At 49.7% G+C, this 24,839-nt stretch overlaps 1 protein-coding gene across 6 annotated transcripts in view; it reads left to right on the forward strand.

Annotated features, from left to right (window-relative positions):
* Window positions 1-3,364: 3,364 nt before the first annotated feature.
* Window positions 3,365-24,839, forward strand: part of Ptch1 (patched 1) — a 63,787-nt gene continuing 42,312 nt past the window's right edge. For 3 of the 6 annotated variants that reach the window (XM_028891693.2, XM_028891694.2, XM_037205647.1), the window contains exons 1-2: window positions 10,384-11,311; window positions 12,835-13,027. In XM_028891693.2, coding sequence (XP_028747526.1) covers window positions 11,153-11,311; window positions 12,835-13,027 — 352 coding nt within the window. In that variant the 5' untranslated portion in view covers window positions 10,384-11,152. The other 3 variants (XM_028891695.2, XM_028891696.2, XM_037205648.1) reach the window with 3 other exon arrangements.

Below are 24,839 nucleotides of genomic sequence, written 5' to 3' on the forward strand. Positions count from 1 at the left end.
TCTTGTTGTTTAAACAATTCCCTTGACTCTTTCAAGGCATCTTCTGGTAATTCAGTTATTCATTTCCTCTGAATCAGTGTTTTAATAAACACCTTCACCCTTAAACATTTCTTACCTACCACTCTAGTCCTCGGAGTCTTCCCTCTATTATTTGGCAGGATTTGGCTTCGCTGCATGTGATTACCTTTTTACAGGGAAGAGGCCAGTATGGGGGTCATGGGCAGTCACTGTAGAGTTGGAATCCCTGCATCGAGCAGGAGTGCTTTCAGGAAAGCTTGAGAACCTGCCTGATGCCAGATTCAATGGATGGCCACACCCAAATGTGGTCAATATGGTACAGCCACCACCTCTGTGTGGAGAGCCTCCTAGCTGTGGGCCAGTGTCTCTTTAGGAACCTGCTATTCACTTGAAAGCTTTCCAGGTGTTAGAGCTCCTTACAGGGAGAAAGGAATGGACGAGCTTAGGCCAAAGGAGTGTACAGGGCAGCAACATCTCGAGTAGCCAAAATATTCAATACAGGCAGAGGTGGGACAATCTTGCTAAGCCACAGACTTGATCGTACCTCTGTGTGGTCTGTTTCCAGACCTGCTTCAAAAGTCTTTCTTCTCTGATGCCTTCAGTCTCCATCTGGCCTTGCCCTGAAATCTCCACTTTGGGAATTACTCATCTGGGTATGTCCTAAAAAACCAAGTTAACCTGTACTATCTAGTAGCTCATCAGCCATTAACACCTCCATGCCAATTGCTTATCAGTCCAGACAAGCCAGAGTTAAGCTGTGTTGTCTGGTAGCTTTGTCTGTCATTAACACCCCCATGCCAAATGGGTTGTCAGACTGTGTGGCTCTGAAGCTGGTTTTTTTGGAAGGGATAGAGCATAAGCAATGTTAGAAAACTGAAGTAGCCGTTTGATAAGAAATGTCCCTTTGCTGGAGTCTCCAAAATGCCAAAAAGTAACACATGAGGGAATTGTGTTAAGAGCCAATTAGAATGCTCTTCAACAAGAAGGTTAAGTACTTTGAACATCCAGTGGGTAGAGGAGAGGTACAGAGGAAATTTTGCAAAGATTGATTCCAAAGGAAAGACAAGGGCAGGTTGCTCTAGGAGAGGGTGTTTGTGTTTTTTCCCTAGTTTTTATCACTTCCAGCACCAAAGGCTTGCTTCTTCCTGTCTCACTATGTTGTCCTTGCCCAATTTCAAGTATTTGTTCTGAAAACAGTTTTCCAATTTTAAGGTCAGGAACTAAAATATGAACACAGGTATTTCAGTTATATAGGTGATGGCTTTGTTTTCACTAAGGCCAAATGCTATGTGACTGTGTCTCCCCTTCCGTACTCCCAACAGAGATGATTTGCTGGAAAGTCAGGGAGTGTCCCTCATTGACTAGGCCTCTTCCAAGCACTATGAATTCTGTATTTGCAAATTGAGTGCCAAAGAAACATCCAGCACCACACAAACTGCTAACATCTAAGGCTCTCCAAATGAGTGTTCATTCTTATCAGCCTTGATCAAATTCAAAAGGAGCAAGTAGCCACATGTGCTACAAACGAGGTCTTTCTTTTAACTAGAAAATGCCAGCTTCATAAGGTCTCTGGGAAATCTCCCACTTAACAGCTTTTACTAGAGGGCATCTAACACCCCTTGCATAGCTCTTTCTTTTCTCACCTCCCTTCTCTTTCATATTCTAGATCACTCTATTTGGAAATACAGTCATTTTCCCAGCAGTCCACCCATCCTTATAGATGAAGAGGGGGTTCTTAGATATGATGTTAAGGGAGATGCTGGGGTGGTATTTTTGCTGTCTTGTGGTGAAAAGGTTCCTTCCCCTCTCCCCCCCTTTCTTTTTTCTTCCCCTCTCCCTCTGTTTCTTCCTCTCACCTTTTCTTACCCTTTCCATTCCCCTTTTCTTTCTTCTCTCCCTCTCTCTCATCCTTCCTTCCTCTACCCCTTCCTTTTCTTCTCTTCCTCCCTTCTTTTCCTTCCTCCTTCCCTCTCTCCCCTCCCTCCCTTTCCTTTCTCTTCTTTTTCTTCTTCTGTCTCTTCGTTTCCTTCCCTCCCTTCCTCACTTTCTTTCATTCTTTCTTTTCTTCAGTTATGACTCAGAATCCAGCGTTTGGCTAACCCTCATTTTACTTCATTTTGGCTAAAGTCAGTTGGCATGAAACCTATTCCTAGACCAGCCTAATTCACGTTTGTCCAGCATTCTGATGCTTAATTACTTAAAGCTCTTCAAGTGCAACCATTCTGGCAACTCAAATGACCCTATTACAGAACATCATCTCACGGGGAGGGATAAATGGTAACTCCCGGGATTATTATTATTTAATAACTCGTGGGCTTGGGCATGTCCCCACACACACCTAATCACAGTCAGCTAGAATGAAGAGCCCACAGGCCAACTTTGGGGCCTGGGGTGTGGCTTGGAGGTGGAGGTTTGCCTACCTAGCATGCACAAGGTTGGTCAGGCGGCTCTGCTGGAAGACCAGCCAGTGAATTCTTGATAGCCTTCACCTTGACCGCCGCGCCCCCCCCCCCACGCCTTCGAATCTAGAATTCATCTTTATAATGTAGTCCATTTAAAACATCATCTCCCAGCTGTATATGAAATAGGGTGTATCCAGTAGTTTAACAGATACATGCTACTCTTTCCTGAGCAGGCCCTTGAAATCCAAGGGGAGAGGCCCTGCAGGACCCACCAGTGCCTCCACCCCAAACCAACCACCCGAGGTTACCTGGTACGGGAATGCAGCGTGGGTGGGATCATTTGGGTGGTATCCCCCAAAAACCACAGTAATTGGAGGGGAAAGGAAGCAAATATCAATTAGGATCCCTCAGCCCTTTCCCAGCTTGGATTCCAAGGAGCCCCACCTTGGTGTCTTCAGAAGTAGTGGCTTCCCAGGTCAACCAACAAAAAACAAAACAATCAAGCCCCCCACCCCCACCCCAACCCAGCACCCACATTGGTCTCCTTTCCCAGGAAACTTCTGTGATATGCCCACGACCCTGCTGTGTGCCTGGGGGTTGTCAACTGGAACGCTGACAGCTTCTCGGCGCTTTGTGGGAAAGTGAACAGGGCCGGGGCAAGGTGCTGTCTTTTGGAAGCACCCCCACCCACCCACCCACACACACTTTGCAGGCTGCTGGGATGTTAAAATGCACTTCCTCGTTCGCTCCCCCCCCCCCAACCCAGGGTTCTGGAACTGTGGCCAAAAGGAACGCAGCCACTCTGGGAGGGGGGCGCCGGCTGGCGGCGAATAGGGCCGAGGACCCCCCGCACTGAGGCTGCAGGGGGCGTGCAGGGGGCGGCCAGGGCTCGCCAGGGCTCGCCGGCTGGGCGCCTCCCAGGACGGCGGGGAGGGCAGCCTGTTTACCCAGGAGGGCTGCACTGATAGCACGTTTCTCCAGTTTACTTTGCCTTCCTTGGGTTTATTGTAAAGGGGTAAAGTTTTCGGATCCGTCACGTGACCCTGACAGGTCCTGCCTATGGCGCGGCAGACCACCCACGCCGAGGGCCATGGACCTGCTTAATAGAAACAGGCTTGTAATTGTGAGTCCGCGCCGCACTCCGCCGAAAGCCTGCGGCGGCCCCGCGCGCCGGGGTTTTTACACTTTCCGTTCCTTTTGTAAAGACGGAGGAGGAGGAGAAGACGAAGACGAAGACCGGGGAAAGAGACGGCGACAGGGCAGACAAAGAGACCCGCGGCGACAGGGTCCGGGGGAGTCGAAGGGAGACAGGGAGAAGACTGAGCCACGCAGCACCAGCCAAGGGGGGCCCCGGGAAATTAATAAAAGGAATTGATGTGAACCTCACGGCCAGCGTCTGCGCCATCGGCAGCTGCGCTCCGGCCAGGGGCTGAGGCCGGCTATGGTGAGTGCGCCGTGCCCCCGGGGACGCCCCGCGCCTAGCCCCGACCCCTGGGCCGGGAAGGAGGGCGGGCGGCCGGGAGGCTGCAGCTCCGGGGTGCAGGATCCAGGTCCGCGTCTCCACGCTCGCCTGCGGCTCGCACGCCAGGACCCCTGCCCCTAGGCCGACCCGGCAAGGAGGAGAGCTGGCTGTGTCGCGCGGGGGAACGATTCCGGGGGGGGGGAGTTCCCACGGAGGGGGTCGCCTGGGATCCTATTTGCACGCTTGAAAGGGTCGCCACCTTGGCTTCCGTTCCTCGAGCCGGGTGGTGACTACTGCCTAGCCAGCGCAGGCAGCGCGGCTGATGGAAGGGTTGGTGGCGAGAATGACAGTGCTAGGGGGAGGGCAGGGGGCTGCTCAAGGGAGCACGCGCGCCGCAGATGCTTTTCTGGGAGCCGGGGACGCCAACTGGAGGTGACCCGTGCACCCACACGTAGGGCGGGCGCAGACACCTGGCTGAACGCGACACCTAGAGCGGAGAGAAGCGCCTTGTCAAAGCCGCGGGTTCCTCCCTACTGCGGTTCGTGGGGAGAAAAGAGGCCAAGGGCCCTTAGAGTTCACCGCTGGGCATGGGTAGAGGAGAGGGGTGTGTGCTGACTCCTGTGCCTACGGAGTCGGGCACTCTGGTGCCTGTCACCCATTAAAGAGGTGGGCGGGTGGCGCAGTGCCCAGAACGCTGTGTGGGGCCTCAGGGGAGCCTTGAAGTAGGTTTTACTGACCCAGACCCTCATGGAATGAGTCCGTCCCAACACAGGGACCCCCCCCCCTCTGTTCCCAAAGACTGCTTTCGGTGACACGTGGTATGTCTTCATGTATTTAAGTTCATGTTTAAAAACTGGTGTGTTTCTGATGTCAGTGTCTGTCTCATAAGAACCACCATGAGGAGTCTTGTTCATGAACGACACCAGAGACCCATGTTGTGTTGGACCCGGGTGAGACCATCATCTTCCCTTTTTATCCTTCTTTCCTCCCTCGGAAATAGGTAGAAATAATGAAGACCCTCACTGGGTGCGTCTAAATAGTTAATAATTGGACCACCGAGTTCTTGAACCACAATAGTTATTTTTCATCGTTCTGTGTGTGTTCGGATTGTTTTTTCTTCTTCTTGGCTCCGGTTCTTCAACACGCAATTAGTTGCCTCCACAAAGCAAGACAATGCTTTTTGGTGTCATCCTTTGTTACTGTAACTTATTATTTCTGGGTGGTTCTTCGGGATACATTGTTGCCTCAGGTGCATTGTGCTCTGTGTTGTAAAACAAGGGCCTTTCAATTGTGAATGTGTGTGTTCCAGTTGTCACCCAGCATCCTTCCACCAGGCAATAAAATGCCTTTGAATCCATGATCTTTTTAAATTAAAATGTTGAACCAAGGTGACACCAATAGGCCCTGCCATCTTAATATACCAATTAGCTTTATTTTAAACTCATTGTGAGAAGTGTATCTAATTTCTGGTTATGTATTTTTGTCATAATCTGACAAGCCATTTGAACAGGAGTTAGCACCATTTTGGAACTGTTTTGTGGAAAGAGGCTTTTAACAGATTGCTTTCAATTGTCTACAGATAAGAAATTTGTAAGATAAATATGAATTAAAATGCCCACCTTCCCCCGTTCTGTCTCCCCCCCCACACACACCTTTTATTTTCTGCAGCCTCTGCCACAGTGTATAATGCCCCATTGAGACATGTAGGCGTGATGTGTAAACCGGATTAGGAGTATGAAAGAAAGACACACAATAAGCTGGAATTGTTTTACTTCCCTTTCATTTCTCATGCCTATATCTCTAATAAATTTGCTCCAGCAGTGGGTCAAAGGGATCATGTTGCTCAGCTTCTTTTCCACGCAGGACCCAAAGGCAGGGAGCATTGAAATGCAGTGTGCTTTCTGCCAGAGTCAGAGCAGGGTACAGATATATTAGACAGGGAGGTAGAAAGGTGATGGGAGAGTGATGGAGGGGGAAAAATGCTTGGGGCTTGAGTATTTCAAGAACACATCTCTATCCATTAGAGTGTAAAAATGTAGCCGAAGAGATTTAAAGTAGGGGAGGAATCAATATAGGGGTCCATGATGAGTTTCCTGTCAGGTTCACTGAAGGCTCTGCAGTTGATGACACTGGCATTTCTGGGACCTTCTAAGGACATCTCCTCTTGGTTACCCTCCCCACCCCCAGCTCACTGTAAGCTCCTGGGTCTGTGCTGTGGACCTTTTATTTACTCTTTTGTGGAGTTGGGAGCAGCTTCCCATTAAAGGAGATCAGAGGTAATTAGCAGCATTATTTTGACAAGCTGGCTACAGCAGTTCCCCTTCCTCCAGCCTGGGGGGTTGGGAGGGGTAGTTAGTAAGGGCAGGAAGCTGGAGGTAGAAAGAAGTGAGGGAGTCAAGCCCAATGGTTTTACACTTCTGTGCCTTCCTTCCCACCTCCCTGAAGCCGTTTGGGCTCATTTTCTGCCGTCTCCCTGTGCAGTTGGACATTAGTGGAGAGCCAAGAAAATGGGGTGGGATGGTGGCAGACTGGCTCAGGACTCCTTCTTATTCAAACTGCCTTTGCAATACCCAGACCCTGGCCTAACACCCATGTCCTGTGTCCTGTACCACCCACCCATCCATAGAACCCCACAGCCTCCCTCTACCCTACCCTTGTACCCACTTCCTCACTGCATCCCATCCTTGCAACAAGAATACTGTAGGATTTCAGTATCATATTTCCAATTCTTTGAATTTCTGGAAGACTGTTAAACTTGATGGGGAAAATGATGACTAATCCTAGGGTCAAATGGCTGGAACATCTTTGCCCCTTTATTCGCTTGTATGGATCTTAAAGATTCACTTAGTTTCATCTGAGAAGCCAGTGAAAAGTTAAACTTCAACAAGTCTGGCACCCATAACTTTGCACCATTGGAACATTCCAACACAAAGGGCAGATGTTTTATCTCAAGTGTCATCTTAGCACTTGGACAATCTGATGTCATTTTTGAGATGTGTGTGGCATGACTATGGACATCTGAAGCACTGGAACAGACAGGGGAGGAGACAGTGAGGGGATCCAGAGCTTTGAAGGAATCTGCTATGGAACCAACAGTCCTGGACTGTGATGGGGAGAAAAGAATGACAATTTATGTTTTCAGTTGAACTTGAGTTTGTAGAGGGGACGATCACTCAAATCTGGCCTCACAGAGGCTGGCAACTCTTGCTGGTCAAGACCCTAAGCTCTCAGTTATTTTGGGGGAACACCAGGCAAAAGACTCTTAAAGGGACTGTACTGCAGGCAGACACCTTAGCAGGCCTGGCTCGTCCACTCTGCCTCTCTCAGGTCTGTGGAATCCTTGCGGTTAGCTGGAAGTTAACAAACCCGGTGTGGCTCAGCGGTCCCCTGCACAGGGCATGCATATTAAAGCCCACAATGCTTACAAATGTAAATAAGGGTAGATTGATTAGGAACAACATTATAGCTGGGAATGTCACTCACATGCATCAGCAATGAGGCAAATTGGGGGCAGCCTCGGCCCTGACCACCCAAGTCGAGCAGCCTTTTTAGACTGGCTCCTCTTCCCTTTCTTAAAACGTTACAGAAACAAGGCCAATTAGATCCTCAAAGTAATTCATCTCTACGGAAAAAAGCGGACCACAGGGGAAGCGGCGGTGGGGGTGGGGAGATTAAGGTAGCGTTTGTTAGAGAGAGCCTGGGGACTGTGTCCTGAAACCTACGGGCAGAGTTTACAGGTCAGGACCATTGTCTGGGATGCTGAAAAGTTAACCTATCAAACAGCGGGTGAGGGGTTGCAGAGCATTGCAAACCTCAGGGTTCCATGTTCAAAACGTTTAAGAATTAAGTCAAACCGAGGGAAAAGCGTCCGAGTGGAAGAGGCTTTGCATAGCTAGACTATAGTTTCATTCTAGAATCCCAGAATCCAAACAGCTATACTGCCACCAAAGAAGTAAAAACCTGGGGGTGGGGGTGGGGGCAGCAAATGCTTAGGAGTAAAATATTGTAAGGAATTTTAAAGACAACTTTCATAGGGCTATGTGGTTACCTGCCTGCCATACATATAGCCAGCTTCAAATTTAAAATCAGGCTGACCTTTGAACTCGAGGTGTCACCTTAAAGTTTCGAAAACAATCCAATTTTCAAGAGTACGAAATGTGAAAGCTAAAATAGTAGTCCATCCTTTTCTGCTTTATGCTGATAACCAAACTATCAGAGAGAAGGATTTTACTCCAAGGCTTAACAGCTCTGCTTCCAGCACGCTGCTCGCTGTTAAGGTAGTGAGTGTCCTTCCCCTCACTCTGCATGCCTTCCCTTCAGGATTTTTCAACTGCTCTGTCGAAAGTCAGTTGTTGGAAAATCACGTGCTCCCTGGTGTTAGGAATTTTGAATTTCCGCGCTGGCCCGGCACTCAGGTCCTCTTCCTTATCCTGTGAGCACCCCAAACGCATCTACCACCCCACTTCAGGAACCGCACAGGTTTTGTGGGTTTGGGATTCAGGATGGCAAAGCGTCCTAGGGAAGTCCGGAAGGAGATAAGGCTGGGGGGCGGGGGGGAGGCAGGCTAGGCAGGGACGAAGGATTGCAACGCGGTGGGAGGGGAAGGCCCCGTCCTCCCGGAGCCGCGTGCACTGCCCCTGCCTTGCTGCAGCCTGCGCCGCTGAATGGAAGGGCCGAAGTGCAGCCATTGGCCGTCAGCAGGGAGACCGTGCGCGCATTGGGCAGCGCGAGGGGGCCGGGCCGCTTTCAGGAATGTACTACGGCGTGTCCGGCACGTCTGTCCGCGCCGGCCAGGCGCGCACACCATTCAGAGTCCGGGAAGGCGGTGCGTTCGGCGTTGAGGGCTCGGGGCGCGCACGCCCAGCGCGCCGACAGGGTTACCTGCTGTGCCCGCGCCCCGCGCAGGCCCCAGACCGGAGCGCGCGTGCGCGTGCGCGCTAACGCGTGCGCGCGGACAGGCCGCTTGGTCTGAGTCACGTGGCAGAGCAGGCTCCGCCTTCTCCCCCGCTCCTCCCCCTTTTCCTCCATCTGGGTTTCTTTCTTTCCTTTTCTTTCTTATTTTTTTTTTCAATGAACACACACCGTGTGCATCTTAAAGCCATACCGCCCCATTTCACGGCTTCAGTTGGCTTCTCACTACTACGGTTCCCTCTACAGTTCAAGTGGGAAAAGAAAAATAATAGGATATAGCAGAATCCAGTGTTTGTGGGTCTGGTGTCTACTGCAGGGAGTAACTTGAAAACTTATTGGAGAATGGAATGTGCTCTCTTAAGTGTTGGGTTTACCCCCCTTAAAGAGCGTAGTTGTGTAGACCGTTTAATTTGTCACTGGCTCCAGGACCCCCACCCCCACCCCGCGAAGGTCGCTTGTTTTTTGTTCAACGTAAAGCGAATCCCCGGGATGTCTTCGTGACACTGGGCGCAATATTGGGACAAATCCTCGAGATCTGTGCACAATTTGTTTCAAATGAATCCGACATCAAAGCCTTTATTCTCTCCTACGTCACACTATTAAAAATTACAGGATACACACCAAGTTTTGTAATTTAAAAAAAAGCCTAAAATTGACTTTAAAAATGTGGTTAATTCAAAGGCGGAGGGTCCAGATGAAACCCAAATAATCAGGAAATTTCTCAATTCCATTTCTCTAGACTGCTGAAAAGATTGTTTCTTTTTATATATTAAAAATTCAAATAAAAAAGTCTCTACTTCTACGAGAGACTATGTGTCTGGGTTCTCTTTACAAACTCTTTCAAATGGGACTGTATTGTGTATTTTTTTTTTGCGGGGGGGGCAGGGTTTTTCTTTTAAAGGGTGGCTTTTCCCAACATCCTTGCTCTCCTCTTTAACTTTCCATTTTGTTTATCTTAATACGAGGCGTTGTTCCCTGCGAGAGTCTAAGTCTTGCCTTTGGTTATAAAAGAAAAGAGGAGAAAAAAAATTGGCACACACTGGCGCACTATCCACCACCCTGTCATTATCGGTGCAAGCCTGGGAATTCAAGGCGGACCTCCCAGTATTTGCTGCAGCTTGAGGCCAAAGTGCCTCTAAAAGGGTTTTCTTTGAGGAATCTCAGAAATTGTTTAAGCGCTTAAAAAATATTACATATCCCCCGTGTCTATCTCGAGGCAAATGCTCCTGTATGTGTGAGCGTGTGCGTGTGTGTTTGCGCGCGCGCTCGCAAAAGGCGTCTCACAAAAAGAAGACACTGTTGAAAAGAAAAGAAATAGGAAAGAAAGGAGAGAGCATTCCTTAATGGAAGTATTGCATGAGAGAAGGTTGGCGCTGAGCGGTCCCCCCCCCCCAGCCGGGGATGCACACACGGGGGTTGCCTACCTGGGTGGTCTCTCTACTTTGGTGAGCTGTTGCTAAGCAGCTAATAATAGTCATGTTTGCTGAGTAATTTCTGCCCTCCGCGAGCCAATCGCGTCGCAGAAACCCAAGCCATCTGACAGCCCCGGGGGCGGGAGTTCCAGCCTTTTTCTCTTTCGCTCGCTCTCTCCCCCTCCACCCCCTCCCCTCCTCCTCCTCTTTCTCCAAATGGAGAGAGTTCTTTTTTTTCTTCTTCCATCTCATCTATTGAGTCAAGGAGCTGCTGCGGCCGCTGCCCGCTGCACACACACAGAGCAGAGTCCCCAGGTCCCGGGAGCGAGAGAGGCGCGCGGCGCGGGGGCAGAATGGTCCAGCGGGTCGGTGAGGAGAACAAGAAAGCAGAGTCCGGGACCAAGCAGCCACCGCGAACCCAGCAGTCCGAGAACGAGCAGCCGTTTCAGAAGCCACCACCGCCAACCCCAGCCGCAGCAGCAGCGGGAGCAGCAGCAGCGGGAGCAGCAGCTGCCCCGGCCCGGCATCGCTGAGACCCGCCGGGCACCGTCGCGTCGCCGGCAGCGGGCGCCGAGGGAGCCAGCGCGAGTGGCGGGGGTCTGCGCGCGCCTTCTGCCGTGAAGGGGTCGCGGCGTGGGGCGGGGACGTCTGGGGGGACTTGGGGACCGCTAGGCGTGCCCTGGAAGCGCCGGCTCTCGCCTTCCCGCGAGCTGGATGTGGGCAGCGGCGGCCGCAGAGACCTCGGGACCCACGCGCAATGTGGCAATGGAAGGCGCAGGGTCTGAGTCCCCGGCAGCGGCCACGGCCGCAGCACCCGCAGCGCCCGCCGTGTGAGCGGCAGCAGCGGGTCTGTCACCCGGAGCCGGAGTCCCCGGCGGCCAGCAGCGTCCTCGCGAGCCGAGCGCCCAGGCGCGCCCGGAGCCCGCGGCGGCGGCGGCGGCGGCAACATGGCCTCGGCTGGTAACGCCGCCGGGGCCCTGGGCAGGCAGGCCGGCGGCGGGAGGCGCAGACGGACCGGGGGACCGCACTGCGCCGCGCCGGACCGGGACTATCTGCACCGGCCCAGCTACTGCGACGCCGCCTTCGCTCTGGAGCAGATTTCCAAGGTGCACGTCTGTTCCCTCCTCCCTCTCCACTCTTCCCTCCTCTTCCTCTTTGGGATCCCTGCCACACACGCACACAGACACTCTCCTGAGAAAGCAGAAGACAAGTGAAGTCTGAAATTTTCAAACCCTCCCTCCGGACTTCGGAGGAAAGGGCTGTCTGAGGTCCGCAGGGGGTGGAGGGGTGCGTGCGTGCGTGTGTATGTGCGTGTGTGGTGTGTGCGCGCGCACACGCCCTCCCTGGTGTGCCTTTTCCGGAGCTTTGGAAACCGTCCTGAGTGGACCACCTCCAGGGCGGCCGCGGTGCAGCACTGCCCCCGGCCCTAGCGCCCTTCACCCGCGCCCCTGCCCTCGGTTGTAGCCTAAATCTCAGCGTTGCCACATTTCTTAACCTCTTCGTGGGGGAGGCGGAGTGGAGAGAGGCGGAGAGAGGCAGAGGGGAGGGAGCCAAAGTAAAGGTGGTTTCCTTTTTTGGCAGCCGGTTCTGCTTTCGTTGAGCTTGAAATCTCTGCTCCCTTAAAAATTATTCTCGGGAGAGGACGTCCCCTCTCTTCCAGGTTTTGGGCCGCCTCTTCTCCCAGCCTGCTGGAGAGAGGGGCAATTGTAAACAAGTTGCCACCTTAAATCTTCGGTGCTGGTGTGCGGAACCACCGGGTTCATTGTGTTTACGGGGATGGCTGAAATGTGTGGAATCCGGGGAAGGCGAGTACCTAGCCTGGGGCCTGTAGGGTCCCTGGCCAGCACCAGGGCACCGCCGTCCCGAGAGCAGCCTGCGCCCAGCCAGGACCCCCGCCGGCGCCGGCCTGGGCCTCTTCCCCGTACACTTGGCTGTTTTTTTTAAAGATTTCACCAGGAGGGAGTGGGAGAGGAGGGAAAGATCCTTGTGGCCGCCCTCTTCAGAGCACAAATAAGTGTAAGTTGCAGATGGCTGCTGCACTTCCTAACTGAGCTCCTGTGGCGTCTCCCAAAGCCGTGGAAGTGTCTGGAGCGAGCTCTGGCTGCCGGGCTTACCACGTGGACCCCCGCGTGCAGCCACGCCAGGCCGGAGGCCATAAGGTCCACGGTCGCTGTATAGTGTCCCTAAGTGCGCTTGCGCTCTTCACCCGCCTCCGGGGTATCCGAAGAGGCCGAACGGTTGTAGCAGGACTTAGGGCAAAGGGGGTCGTGGCCTGGTGGTTTAGTGTTGGGCTTCTCCACTAGGATCACTCAGGCCCTACCTCTCCAGGTCCGAGACACTAGTGCCTGCCTGTTTTTGTTGTCTCCTCTGTTAGCCTCTTTCCCCAGAACCCCAAGTCTCATTCAGGGATGGTGCTCAGGCTGCGTGGGGGCGCCCTGTGTCCCTAGGGTGTAGTTCCCACGCTGCAGCCTCGCTCTGATTTACAACCTAGTCCCCCATGACCCTGGGGCTCTCCCTGAGCCACGGCCGCTCACGCCCTCCACTGCTGGGGGTGAGGGGGGGTCCCCAGGCGGGTGCGCACGGATAGTGATTCCTAGGCGTTCACTCCTCCCTTCTGCTTCGTCCCCAGGGGAAGGCTACTGGCCGGAAAGCACCGCTGTGGCTGAGAGCGAAGTTTCAGAGACTCTTATTTAAACTGGGTTGTTACATTCAAAAGAACTGCGGCAAATTTTTGGTTGTGGGTCTCCTCATATTTGGGGCCTTCGCTGTAGGATTAAAGGCAGCTAATCTCGAGACCAATGTGGAAGAGCTGTGGGTGGAAGGTAAGAGACCTGGCGCGCGTCCTTCGTCTTCCTTCCCTTCCCTGTGTTTGATAAAGATATTTGCCAGCCTGCACCTAGAGCCTTGCTGTGGCCAGCGAAGCCCCTGCCCGCACCAGGGGCGACTGTTTATTGTTTGCATGCCTGGCCTAAGGCCAGGCCCGCCCGACAAAGGCCGCGCTGTAATCTACTCGGGGCGCTGCGCCTGCTAGGTGTGGTGGGAGAGAGTGGCGGGGGCGCCAGGCCCCTGCGCGGGACGGACCACTCGGCAAGGCCCGCGGGGGTGGGGGGGGTCCCTGAGGCCCGCCACAGCCGCCCGCCTGGCTCTGGCCAGGGTCCCAGCGGCCGGAGGAGGGCCTCTCGGATCTGGGCTTCTGGGCTCGACTTCCTTCCCTCCCCCCACCCACCCACCGCGTTTGCGGAGAAAGGAGAGGGGGTGGAGGGCAAGGCCACCCCTCTAGCTGCAGGGAGTGTGCGCGCCCCCGGGGCGCGCGGGGGGCGGGCGCCGCGCGGGCCTGCGGAGGCGGCCGCGTGTGTGGTCCTGTTTTTGGACTGCTTTCAACTCTGGGGGAAAAAAACATTTGTCTCAAGGTACAAAAAAAGAGGGGGGGCGGTGAAGGTGGGGGTTGAAAAAAATAGTAAAGCACAAACTGGAACGCGTGTTTGCAAAGTAGATTAATGTTTCCTCGCGGGTGGGGGCTTTTTAAATGGAATTATTCTGGGGGGAGGCTTGGCAGGCTTTCAAGAAAGAAATGTGTTTTTTTAAAGAATGCAGGTTTGGTGGGAGGGGCCACGGGAGCTCCCCCTGGGGTTTGTATGCCGGTCTTTTATCTACGTTTCTCGATTTGGGGGGTTGGGGACCTGCTTTAGAAAAGGACTTGTAAATTGAAAATAGGTTCGCCGTTTCCCCCACCCCCACCACTATAGGCTTTCTTTTTCCTTTTTTTCTTCGTTGGTCGTTTCTCAGTTATCTCTTTGAAACGTATCAATCCCTTGTTTGAAAACATTTTAGCCTCAGGCAAACACTGCTTTGGGCATTAGAGTAGTTGAACAGATATTTCAACCCCAAGTATCTGGTGTGTGTCTTCTGTAAGCCACCCAGGACAGAATTTGGAAACCGGAGTTAATGAGTAATTCCTCAGGATGGTATTGGAAACTAACCTTCGAGAATATTCACCTTTCAGTGTTTTGCAAACTAGTGTTGAAGTATTTAGTTGAAAAGTGACAATTAAAATAATAGTTGAAAAGTGACAATTAAAATAATAATCCAAATCATTACGAGCAGAACACATTCCTGCCTTAAGTAGCTTGGTTAATGAATACAAGTGTCTTTTGGATTGATTCCATTAGGTAATTTACCCCACTTTGCTTCCTTGTCATTGGTAGTTCAGGGAATAGTTTTATTGAGCACCCACAAGTCCCCTAGCAACAAATTTCTTGAGTTTCTATACTGTTTTAGTCACTGTGGTGGGAGACAGTGCCCAGTGTCCTGTGCTTCAGACTTCTGGAACTCAATGCATTTTCACTGAGTTTAGGTTTACACTTGAACTGGTCCATGAAAGTTAAATTAGGAGAAAAAAAGGCCTTAGTGGATGTCTTGAGGCAGGCAGGGATACTAGATAGACAGGAGGCAACAGGGTGTTGTAGTAGGAACAGGCCATGGCCTGCAAGACCTCTGGAAAGGAAGGTTAAGGTCCTCAGCATGGAACTGACCAGCAGGACTGTAAGTGTAGAAATAGAGCTTTTTCCACACCATGACCATACAGTGATTTGCTTTTTGTAGTTGGAGCAGTTGTTTCAAGAATGACATGAGACTTATGAAGAGGGACTCCAGAGTTAAGTGGGAAGATGTTCAGTAAGGGGGGCACACCTGAGGCAGACACCCTGGCCTGCTTTTGGCATCTTGAGGGTGCCCACAACCAAACCTGGGGCGCCATCATGCTAGGCAAACCTCCTCCACTGAGCCACCTCATATATGTGTTCCATATAACAGTTGTCACTCTTTCCAAATAATGACCATGAATGGTCATCCACATGTCCATTCATGTTCACTTTACCTACCATTGATTTAGGTCATTTAGTCTGATACTGCCTTGGCCTCGTTCATTCATTTATTCATTCTTGCCTTCTACAAGAAGCAAGTTTTATAAATTGGGTTAGGGGAACCCATTGTCATAGTAACCAGAGGTCTTGTTTATGGTATATGGAATTTAATGTTATATTGTGAGCCTTTTCTTTTAGGAGTAAATTCCCAGTGTTTGTGGGTGATGGCGGAGGTCAGTGAGTTACAGTGAGCAGTAGCTCAAGTTTAGGTTCATCTTTGCTTCAGTCTATTAGATAAATTCTTTATCACTGTCAGCGAAGTCATCTGTTACATGATCCTTTCTTCAGGTTCTGGGTGATTACAAGAGCCAAGAGCTTGCTGTACACACAGATAAGATGAGAAGAGAGGAAAGACAGATTGTAAGAGAAAAGGGAAGCTGGAGAGACAGTTTAGAAAGGTTGCTATTTCTCCTGTGATGAGTTGCCTTTGTGCTTGTGTGTGTCTATACACAGGCTTACTGTGTGTGTTCTGTCTGCCAAAATATTCTTAATATGACCAGAAAATTAAGGAGTCTCCTTGACAGCCGTGGCTTATCATCCTGAAGAAATGGAGCTTATTAAGACAGTCAGTCCATTCACCACAAAGATGAAGACAAGGCTTCCCTTCCCCCTTCTCACAAGTACACAGCATCTATGCATGCATAAGTGATAACGTTTTGATTCTTTTAACATGTTGGTTTAATAATTGCCTTTCAAGAAACTGACAGTTATATATGAGGTGACAACCTGAGTCTTAGGGTGTATTTTTTTGCATGTCACAGGTGTCAACAAGAGCTTGCTTGTGATTAGACCAAAAGGTTTGATAAAGATCTTGGTGTTGGGCACCTGCTGTCACAAAAACATGGTGGTACATAAACACAAAATCACAAATGGTGATTTCCACCCACAAGTATTTGGTCAGTGCGGGGTCTCTGTGCCTGCTCTGCACTGGGCACTGCCCAAAACTCTTGAGAGAAAGGGTGATGACAATCTATAGATGAGTCAGTAGATGGTTAATTGCCAAATTGTTAGGGAAATCAGCGGAGACTTCCAGGATGGTCCCAGGCTGGGAGGGTGGAGGTGAAGGACATTCTAGGCATAAGGAAGAGGGGTGTGTGTGTGTGTGTGTGTGTGTGTGTGTGTGTGTGAGTGCTTGTGTGTGTGGTATGTGTGTGAGTGTGCTTGTGTGTGTGTTATGTGTGTGAGTGTGCTTGTGTGTGTGGTATGTGTGTGAGTGTGCTTGTGTGTGTGTGGTATGTCTGTGTGTGGTGTGTGTGTGTGTGTGGTGTGTGTCTGTGTGTGTGTGTGTGTGTGTGTGTGTGAGTGCTTGTGTGTGTGGTATGTGTGTGAGTGTGCTTGTGTGTGTGTGGTATGTCTGTGTGGTGTGTGTGGTGTGTGTCTGTGTGTGTGTGCGTGTGTGTGTGTGTGTGTCTGTGTGTGTGTGTGTGTGTGTGTGTGTGTGTGTGGTCACTCTTCCAGTGACCAGTGAGGGAGTGAATGGGGGGGGGGGCATTGGGCATCCGGTGGTTTGGAAGATCTACAGGGGTGTGTGCCACCTAGAGTGGCTGCGGCCTGCAGGCTCTCTTCAAGATGCTGGGTCTGTGGTTCTTAATTATCTCCTGGTACTCTTCCTGATAGCAGAAGTGCTTGTATTTGCTTCTCAGGGTGCTGAAGGAAACCAGTTTTTTTGTTTGTTTTGTTTTGTTTTTTAAACCGTTCGCATTTCCCAGTGGCAATTCTTTCTTTTGACTTAGCAGATCTGCCCTCTTGCTCTCCTTAATATCTGCTTCCCTTTGCATACTCCCTCCCTCTCCTCCAACTCTCTGTCACAAGTTTGTTGTCAAGGTACTCCTGTGACAGAATCTTCATTTATCTCCCCGAGATAAAAGCTTAGCCAGCGCCTGGCCTCCTTTTTTGAAAAGGGCAACAACCTTGAAATGACTCCATATTGCCCTGGTGTTTGATTGTTGAAGGCTTTAAGGCCAGTATCGGGGAGGAGGATGAGAATTTATTAAAGAGAAATAGAAGACTTTATTTTTTAAAAAAAATGCTTATTTGATGGGCAGTTGCACTCTCAAGTCTGTACTGTATGCTTTCTGTGTGCTTTGCACAGTTAGAGCCACTGTCCTTCAGTTGCTCAGCCTTGGCACTCTTGCCATTTGGGCCTAGATAATACTCCGCTGTGAGAGGCTGTACACACTGCAGGGTGTTCACTGGAGCCCCTGGACTCTACCCACTAGGTCCCAGCAGCCCCACTCATTGCTAGATGCCCCAACCGAGAACCACTGAGCTGGGTGATAAAGGACTGGGTAGAAGACCCGTACTTTGCAGGTCTGATTGGGTTTGCAAAGGCACCACCGTGTGTGTGTGTGTGTGTGTGTGTGTGTGTGTGTGTGTGTGTGTGTGTACAATTTGATGAACAAGAGGTGGTTATTCAAAGAGCAAGTGTACACTTGGTGCAACCAATTTGCTGTTACTCTATTCCCTTTGTACTCAGAGTAAAATGAATGACAAGTAAAAATCACCAATAACTGCTTGCAAAAAATAGCAGGTGGCTCAGGTATTCCCCACACAGGGCAGTTGGTGAGCTCTGAACCCATCTCTATGCTGCCCACCATTCTTGACACACCAAGAAGTTCGTTCATAAGCCAGTTTGGGTCATGGACTGTTTCAGATGCATCCAGCGCTGCCTGGAGCTTCCTGGAGACGACAGCTTCCAGATGTATGAGCCGCCTGGTCTGTGTGTTTAGGTTATACACCACAGCTGATGCTGAGATTAATGCTGGCTGGAGAGCTAGGGAGATTGGTCTGCTTTCCACAATACCATGTTTATATTTCATTTGGATTTCTCCTTCAATGCTGACCTGCCCATGACCCCTGGAACCCTATCCACTTTGGGTGAGGTGGTACTTACTCTCTCTTGCTTAATTTCTCTTGCTGGGGGGTAAAGAAGGGGTTCTAAATTCTGTAGAGAGGGGTTTCTGGGTGCAGAGGAGCTTCTTGTGGCTGCCTCCCACATGGTGAGTGCCTGAGAGTGAACCCCTGAAGTGTGTGCTCTGCTCAGGGTGTGATGTGTCAGGGCTCTTAAATACAATATTTTACAGTTATTTTGAAGGAGACTAGATTTCATGGAAGCCATTTTTCACAAAAGTCTTTGATCTCTTGGCAACACTCTTTTGACACTTTGTGGGGGGGAAGATGGTCCCTAAAAATCACTGTACCCCTAGGATTCTCATATTCTGCTGCTCTTATTTCCAGTGCCTGCTGCAGGCTCCTGGCTGGTTGCTCCCTCTCTCTTCTTCCTTTCTTGTCACCCTTCCTACCCTCCTTGCTCCTACCCACTCACTCCAAAATTGCTCAAGTTCATTTCCTCACAAGTGTGTCAGTTCTGAAAAGGTCTTTCACCTGGTCAGTTAGGAGAGAATTGGTCGATGTGCCCTTTGAACCAGTGGTGTGAGGCACTAGCTGCAGAACCACCACACTCCTGGGGTGGTGGGGTCCGTGGGGTACTCTTTTGGGTTCTGCTAGCAGAAGAGCTGCTCTTCCTGTTGAGGATTCCTGACATTTTCCAGACTTACAAGGTAACTTCAGGAACCATGGACATGTTCTTTCTGTGTGTATAAAATGACCAGTGTAGGAAGCAAGTCTTAGCCCCCTGTCCTTGTGGCATATGATGTAGGGGAGAATTGAGCCCTGTACCCTCTCTGAGCTGCTAAGTGAGACACTAACCATACATTTCCACCCAGGCACCCTACTTCAGCCTTTCCCTAAATGGAACACCCACCAGAGCCAGTGGAAATACGGAGCTTTGACAGAAGGGACTATCTTACCCAGTTTTTGGCTTACTCTATAGCCTCAGGTGTTCCGTCCTCATGAGAGCTCTGTTAACACGCAGAGTTCAGAAGGTTCCGCTTGCGGAGGCAGTTCAGAGTGGACAGAAGGAAGAAGCTCTTGGAGTCTTCTCAGTGGGAACTCAGGATTGCCCCAGAAATACAAGCTCTTCTGTTGCCTTTTTGCAGCCAGTCTCTGAATTTGGGTTCCTTACTAGGTTTCTCCCTCTCAAATCAGATTGTGGATCCTTTTATATTAGACTGATATTCCCTTTATACTACATTATATTAAATTTTTCCTGCATATCTACATTTAAGTAGATTTGGCAGAAAAAAAAAAATTAGCCTTCCTAGACAGTAAAATGCTGCCATTGAGAAACTGCCTGAATGTTGTGAGGTGTGCAGGAGTCTACTGTCCAGAAAGTTGTATCCCATTCCTTGCCCCTCGGGGGTCATGGGTTAGGTAGTGATGTTGGGATTTAATTGGAGTTTAGACCACAGTTGGCAAAACAGTTGCCTTGTGTTAGGGAAACTTTTTTGGTGGATAGTCAGGTACCTTCTGATGAAAGACAAGGTTGTTGGAGAGATTTAATATGAGAAGGCAGGGCCTTACTTGTAACCCATAAACCCAGGTGTGAATTGGACTGAATAGTCCACCCTGCCTGTGGGCCCCATGGCTCTTGTCTGTGGAGGTGAGGCCAGTGAAGAAGCAGGTTTCCATGCATATCACAGGATATGCTTTATATCCCTCCAGTTGGGAAAAACAGGAAGAAGCTGGTGCAGATGTGCTCAGCTTAGCAGCTGAGATGGTTTGCAGCTATTGATGAGATGTGGACAGAAGAAAGCAGGAGCTAGAAATGGGCTTTCAGTCAGTGTGCTTAAGAGCTTCTGACTACTAGCTCAGGGATCCTGCCCAAAAATGCCAGATGTATTACATAGTCAAGGATTGCAATGTAAACACTGCTCCGTGCCACGAGGCAGGGTGGTCCATCTCCTATTTAAGAAAAGCAGGAGACCCAGAGTTGCAGAGCAGGTCATTGGCTGTCTGTCCACTGAGCACAGTGGTTCTCCTTGAGTAAGGAGCTGCACAATCAAGATTTAGAAGTACAAAACCCAGATAAATTAACACTTTAGAAGGCAACAAACAGCATCCTGTACTAAAACGCCATAGAGAAGCAGCTTGCCTTTTATACAGGGGGTTGGAGATGTGGCTCAGTAGTACAGCACTTGCTAGCATGCCCAAAGCTAGAGCCCTCCTGCTGCCAAAACAAACAAACAAACAAAAATTGGATAGCATAGGGGTTGGGAGTGAGTAGGAAGAAAGTTAGGTTCTCCAAGGAGCATCCTTAAGTTACTGTGAATGGTGCTCTTGCCATCTGCTCTTAGTTAAACTGAAAGGTAAGGGGAAGCTAGGCCAAGATGGGCCAGCTCTCCTCAGGACCTCCTGCAGTGTCAGAGAAAGCCCGCTGGGTTGGTTCACCTTCTGGGTTTAAGCCCAGTATTTATCACAAGGCTGCGTGATATAGCACTAGGAGGTGGCTCAAGACACCTTGTCAGATGCAAGGCTTTCCAGTTGGCTGTGCTTTCTGGAGGGAAGTCAGGATGCTGCAACCGGCCAGGGCCGGGCAGCTGGGCACCTCTGGCGCTGTCCACCCAGGTATGTGTTTATAATGCTACAGACAGTTAAAACTCGGAAAATCTAGAAAGACCGAAGAACATGTATTCAGCCTTCCTCAGAAGGACCAGACTCAGTTTAAAAAAGGAACATATTTTGTGAGTTAGGAGGAAATCGGATTTTGGCAATTGTTAAAATAAGTGCTCTAATATTTTCCTGGTTTGAGAAAGTCATCCATAGCATGCTTGGGAGCACTCCTTTAAGAAATGGTAATAGTAAAAACAGGAAATTGAGGCTTCTTGACTCCCTGTCTTTCTCTCCCCCACTGCCCCACCCCCACCTTTTCCCTCCCACACTCCTCAGTTTCCTTTGCTCCTTTACTGGGAAATCAGAAACCTTTACAAAATAGTTACACATCACAAACGCCTCGGCTTAAATAGTCCAAGGAAGAAAATACTAAAACATTTTTTCCCTAGCTGCCTAAGAAGTTATTTGTTTTTACCTGTTTCCCTTAAGGAAGTTCTCACACTGTTATAATTAGTTAAAAATATGTCAAGTATGACACGTCATTTTAATCTATCTGTTGTCCAGAAAAGCACGTCTAATACCTCGGTTCAGCTGCAGCCAGTGCTTGCAATTTGAGAGACTCTGGATTAGGACTAAATATCTGTTAGCTGCTCTCTCTAGAGATTTGGGGGATAGGATGACCCCCTTTTTCTTCTTCTTCTTTTTTTTTTCTTAAAATAGGCTACAGTTTCACATGGGCTCCCCAAAGAAACCTCTCTCCCTTTTTGTTTCCCACACCAATTGATTTATCATTTTGCTTGCAAGCAGATCCAGAATGTTAGGGCAAGAACACACTCACTTTTTTCTCGTAACTTTTTTGTTGCGGACCGAAACCAGTTGACTTGAATAAATTTTTCTGAGGCCTGAATGTAGCCAGCAACGTGGAAAAATCTTGCCATTCAGGGCCGTCTGAATGTACATTTCAGCCACACAGTAAGCTGCATTGGTAAGCACTGGACTGCTAAATACAACCATTTTTCGCAGCAGCGAGTTAGACAGGTGATTAGCATAATTAGCACAGCGCAGCTATACATATGGTAATGCTGAGTGTGTAAGTGCCAGCTGCGGAGTAAAATTTATGTCAGGGGTCGGCAGGGCTGTGCGAAAGTATTGTGTCCCAGCTGCAGGTCAGGGCCGCCAAAGCTTACCTCCTTTTCTCTCGTTGGTGAATACGCCAAACAGAAGAGAAAGACAGAAATATAACAGGTACTGCTTTGACGGAACAGCCCAGTTCTGTGCAAGAGGAACTCTTCTGTAACATTGCACACACATACACGTGCTTGTGCAAACTTGCAGAAATCCCATTACTTTCTCTACAAGTGATTTTTACTTCAAGCAGGTCTTCATGAGTGGTATGCATGGGGGTAGGTGGGAAAATGGACCTGAGGGTTTCCAGGAGGGGGAGGAGAGGAGCTGAAGGTTGTGGTTTTGTGAGTCCTTCCCTCACCCCTGGCTCTATTTCCTACCCACATTGTTTTCCTTCACATTAAATGTGGGGAGAATTCCTTACTGGATGGGACACTGTTTTATTCTTCAGGGAAAAGGGACTACCTTGGACATAGGAGTTTTGACCGGAGGGCAAGGTTTCATTGGTGGGACTCTGCCCAAAGTACTTGTTTGGTTAGGGGAAAGGTGTGTGTGTGTGTGTGTCCGTCCTGTGGGCAGCAGCACTTCCTATCTGTAATCACTGTCAGACTCACTAAATTCTTTACAGATAAAATAGAAAAAAACAAAAACAAAAAAAACAAATAGAGTCCTTGCTTGAAAGAACAGCCCTGAATGGCTCACACTTTGAAATGCCTGTTGGGGGATGAAGTGAGATATTTGTACATTTTCCACTCAAAACATTTTTCTCTGTTTTCCCCTCTCCCACTTTTTTGGTTGGTGGCTGAAAGAAGTGGTAGTGTTGACAGAATATAGTTCACACACCACGCTGACCCGGTGATGAAGCTTCCTCCTGGCACCAGGGGGTCCTTATGTACTGGCCCCTAATCCAGCTAATCCTGATGGCAACAAAATCATGAAAGTGGCCCCCAGTGCTGCATGTCTCCCTGCACAGATGCACAGGGAAGGCCAGTGTGGCATTTCCCAGAAGCCAGGGAGCCTGCTTGCAAAGGTGGGGACTGTCTGTCTCTCCTGCATGCCTGCTCCAGAAGAGGCTGGATACAGGCTTTCCAAAGACTGGAGAACACACTGAGATGGGACTTGGGATTGGTGTCATACACAGTCATGGCCAGCAAATACTTGGGTTTTGATGCTTTCTATTTTTTTTTTTGAGACAGAGTCTCATGTAGCTGAGCATGGCTTTGAATGTTTGACTCACAGGAGCCCACCAGGCTCGGGCTTGTATGTGCTTAGCAAAGGTGGTACCAACTGAGTGATCCCAGCCCCATTTTGTTATTTACTTATTTACTTTGGTGGTTTGAGATGGTCTTACTATATATGGTCCCATTTGGCCTGGAACTCCCTGTGTAGACCAGGGTAGTGTTATACTCACAGAAATCTGCCTGCCTCTGCCTCCCAAGTGCTGGGATTAAAGACATGCACCACTATGCCAGGCAGCCCTTTTTTTAAAAAAAAAAAAAAAATTAAGAACTCAGGCCTTAACTAGATGTAATTAGTTGTGTTGGTTTCTGGTTCCACCTCCTGGAGGGGTTGGACCTCCCTCGGTGCTCACTTTTCTGCAGAATAATCAGACTTGACTTGTGCAATCAGGTGAGGTGGTGGTCTTTGGAGCTTGGGGCACTACACAGCCTAGCAAGCACACAGTGAGGAACAGAGGATGTGTCTGGCTGGGCCCTTTAGGAACTCAGGAAAACACTGTAGTTTGTGTGGGTAATAGCACACACACCCTTCCCTTGCCTTTTCTGATGAAGAAGGGTCCACCAGCAGATGCAGGGTTGTCTTGGAAGCTGCTGTAGGCAGCAGACCTGGTGGCAGAGTACTGGACTGACATGATTGCGTCTGACAGGATGAGTGGTTTGGTCTCAGGGAAGACCATTCAGAGGAAGCAGCTCTGGCTGGTAACAGATGGCACTTGGAGCTGCTGGTCTATGGAGTGGGGGTGGGCGGGGCACGGATGCCTGCCCAGGGCTCTGGTGGGTACCTGCACACTCACTACCTGCCTTCAGCTCTCTGAGGTGTGGTTTGTGGCTGGATGAGTGAGTGAGTATGTTTTGCTTTCAATGTGTTTTTGTGTGGTTGTCCTTTCAGGAGGGACCAGTGTAGTTTGAACTGTCTGATTCCAGCATATTCCCATGGTAGGCACTTCATACTCTCATGATGAGAAAGAAATAAAAGGTCCTGACCATTGAGCAGCACCCCTCCTCCACAAAGGGTGGATGGGGAGACCTTTGAGCAACACCCCTTCCCAAAAAGGGCTGGATGGGGACTAAACTTCACCCAGAGTTTTCAGCCAGTCCACTATCTACATTACCATTTTCTCTCTTTCACTTTAGAAATGAACCAGTGCCAATCATTTTAGAGTTCCTTCGTTTTAGCAGTATGTATATTTTGGCCCTCATGGTAACTAGTCAAATCACTGAAAGAAGGAACTGAATCAGCTACAGGTTGAAAGTCTCTCTTTGAGGCTGCTAGATAATTCACAGGATTAATCAAATGTGAATGTGCCCTAGTATGCACAGACCCCATTTTCCTAATTGGACTCTGAGTGGGTACTTTACAGGCTGAAAGGGTCATTTGTTTTGACTGACTGACTTTTGGGGGGAATTAATATCTTGTACAGATGACTGCCTGTTCCCAGGGCTCTATTCTGAGGTCGTTCATTCATTTGTTTGTGCAACACAGTCTGAGTGTGTGCCATGCTCCTGGTTTGCCTCTGCTCTTCACTCATTGGGGGAGAAACACCTTGATTTGAAACTTCAGATCATCTTTCAGTAATTCACAAGAAGCTTTTGCTGAAAACTTTTATTGGGAATGCTGGGTACATCTTTTACTTAGGCTGTATGAAAGGCAGTGACTTCAGCGGGGGACATGGTGGGGAAGCAGCTTGGGTCTGTAGTAGATTGGAATGGTGCCCATCCGGAGGGTATGGCTTAGTTGAATGCCCATGCTTCCCTTTGGAAAACTATGGTTTGAGGAGAAAAGGACGCACAGAGCCTGACTGAGAAATTCTTTGCAGAAGCAATGCTTGTCCCACCTCTTTCAAACTACTGGCATCAGCTTTAAATTTGTAGAGAATGATATGTAAAATTTAAAAGAA

The sequence above is a fragment of the Peromyscus leucopus genome, chromosome 5 (assembly GCF_004664715.2).
Source record: "Peromyscus leucopus breed LL Stock chromosome 5, UCI_PerLeu_2.1, whole genome shotgun sequence".
NCBI lineage: Eukaryota > Metazoa > Chordata > Mammalia > Rodentia > Cricetidae > Peromyscus > Peromyscus leucopus.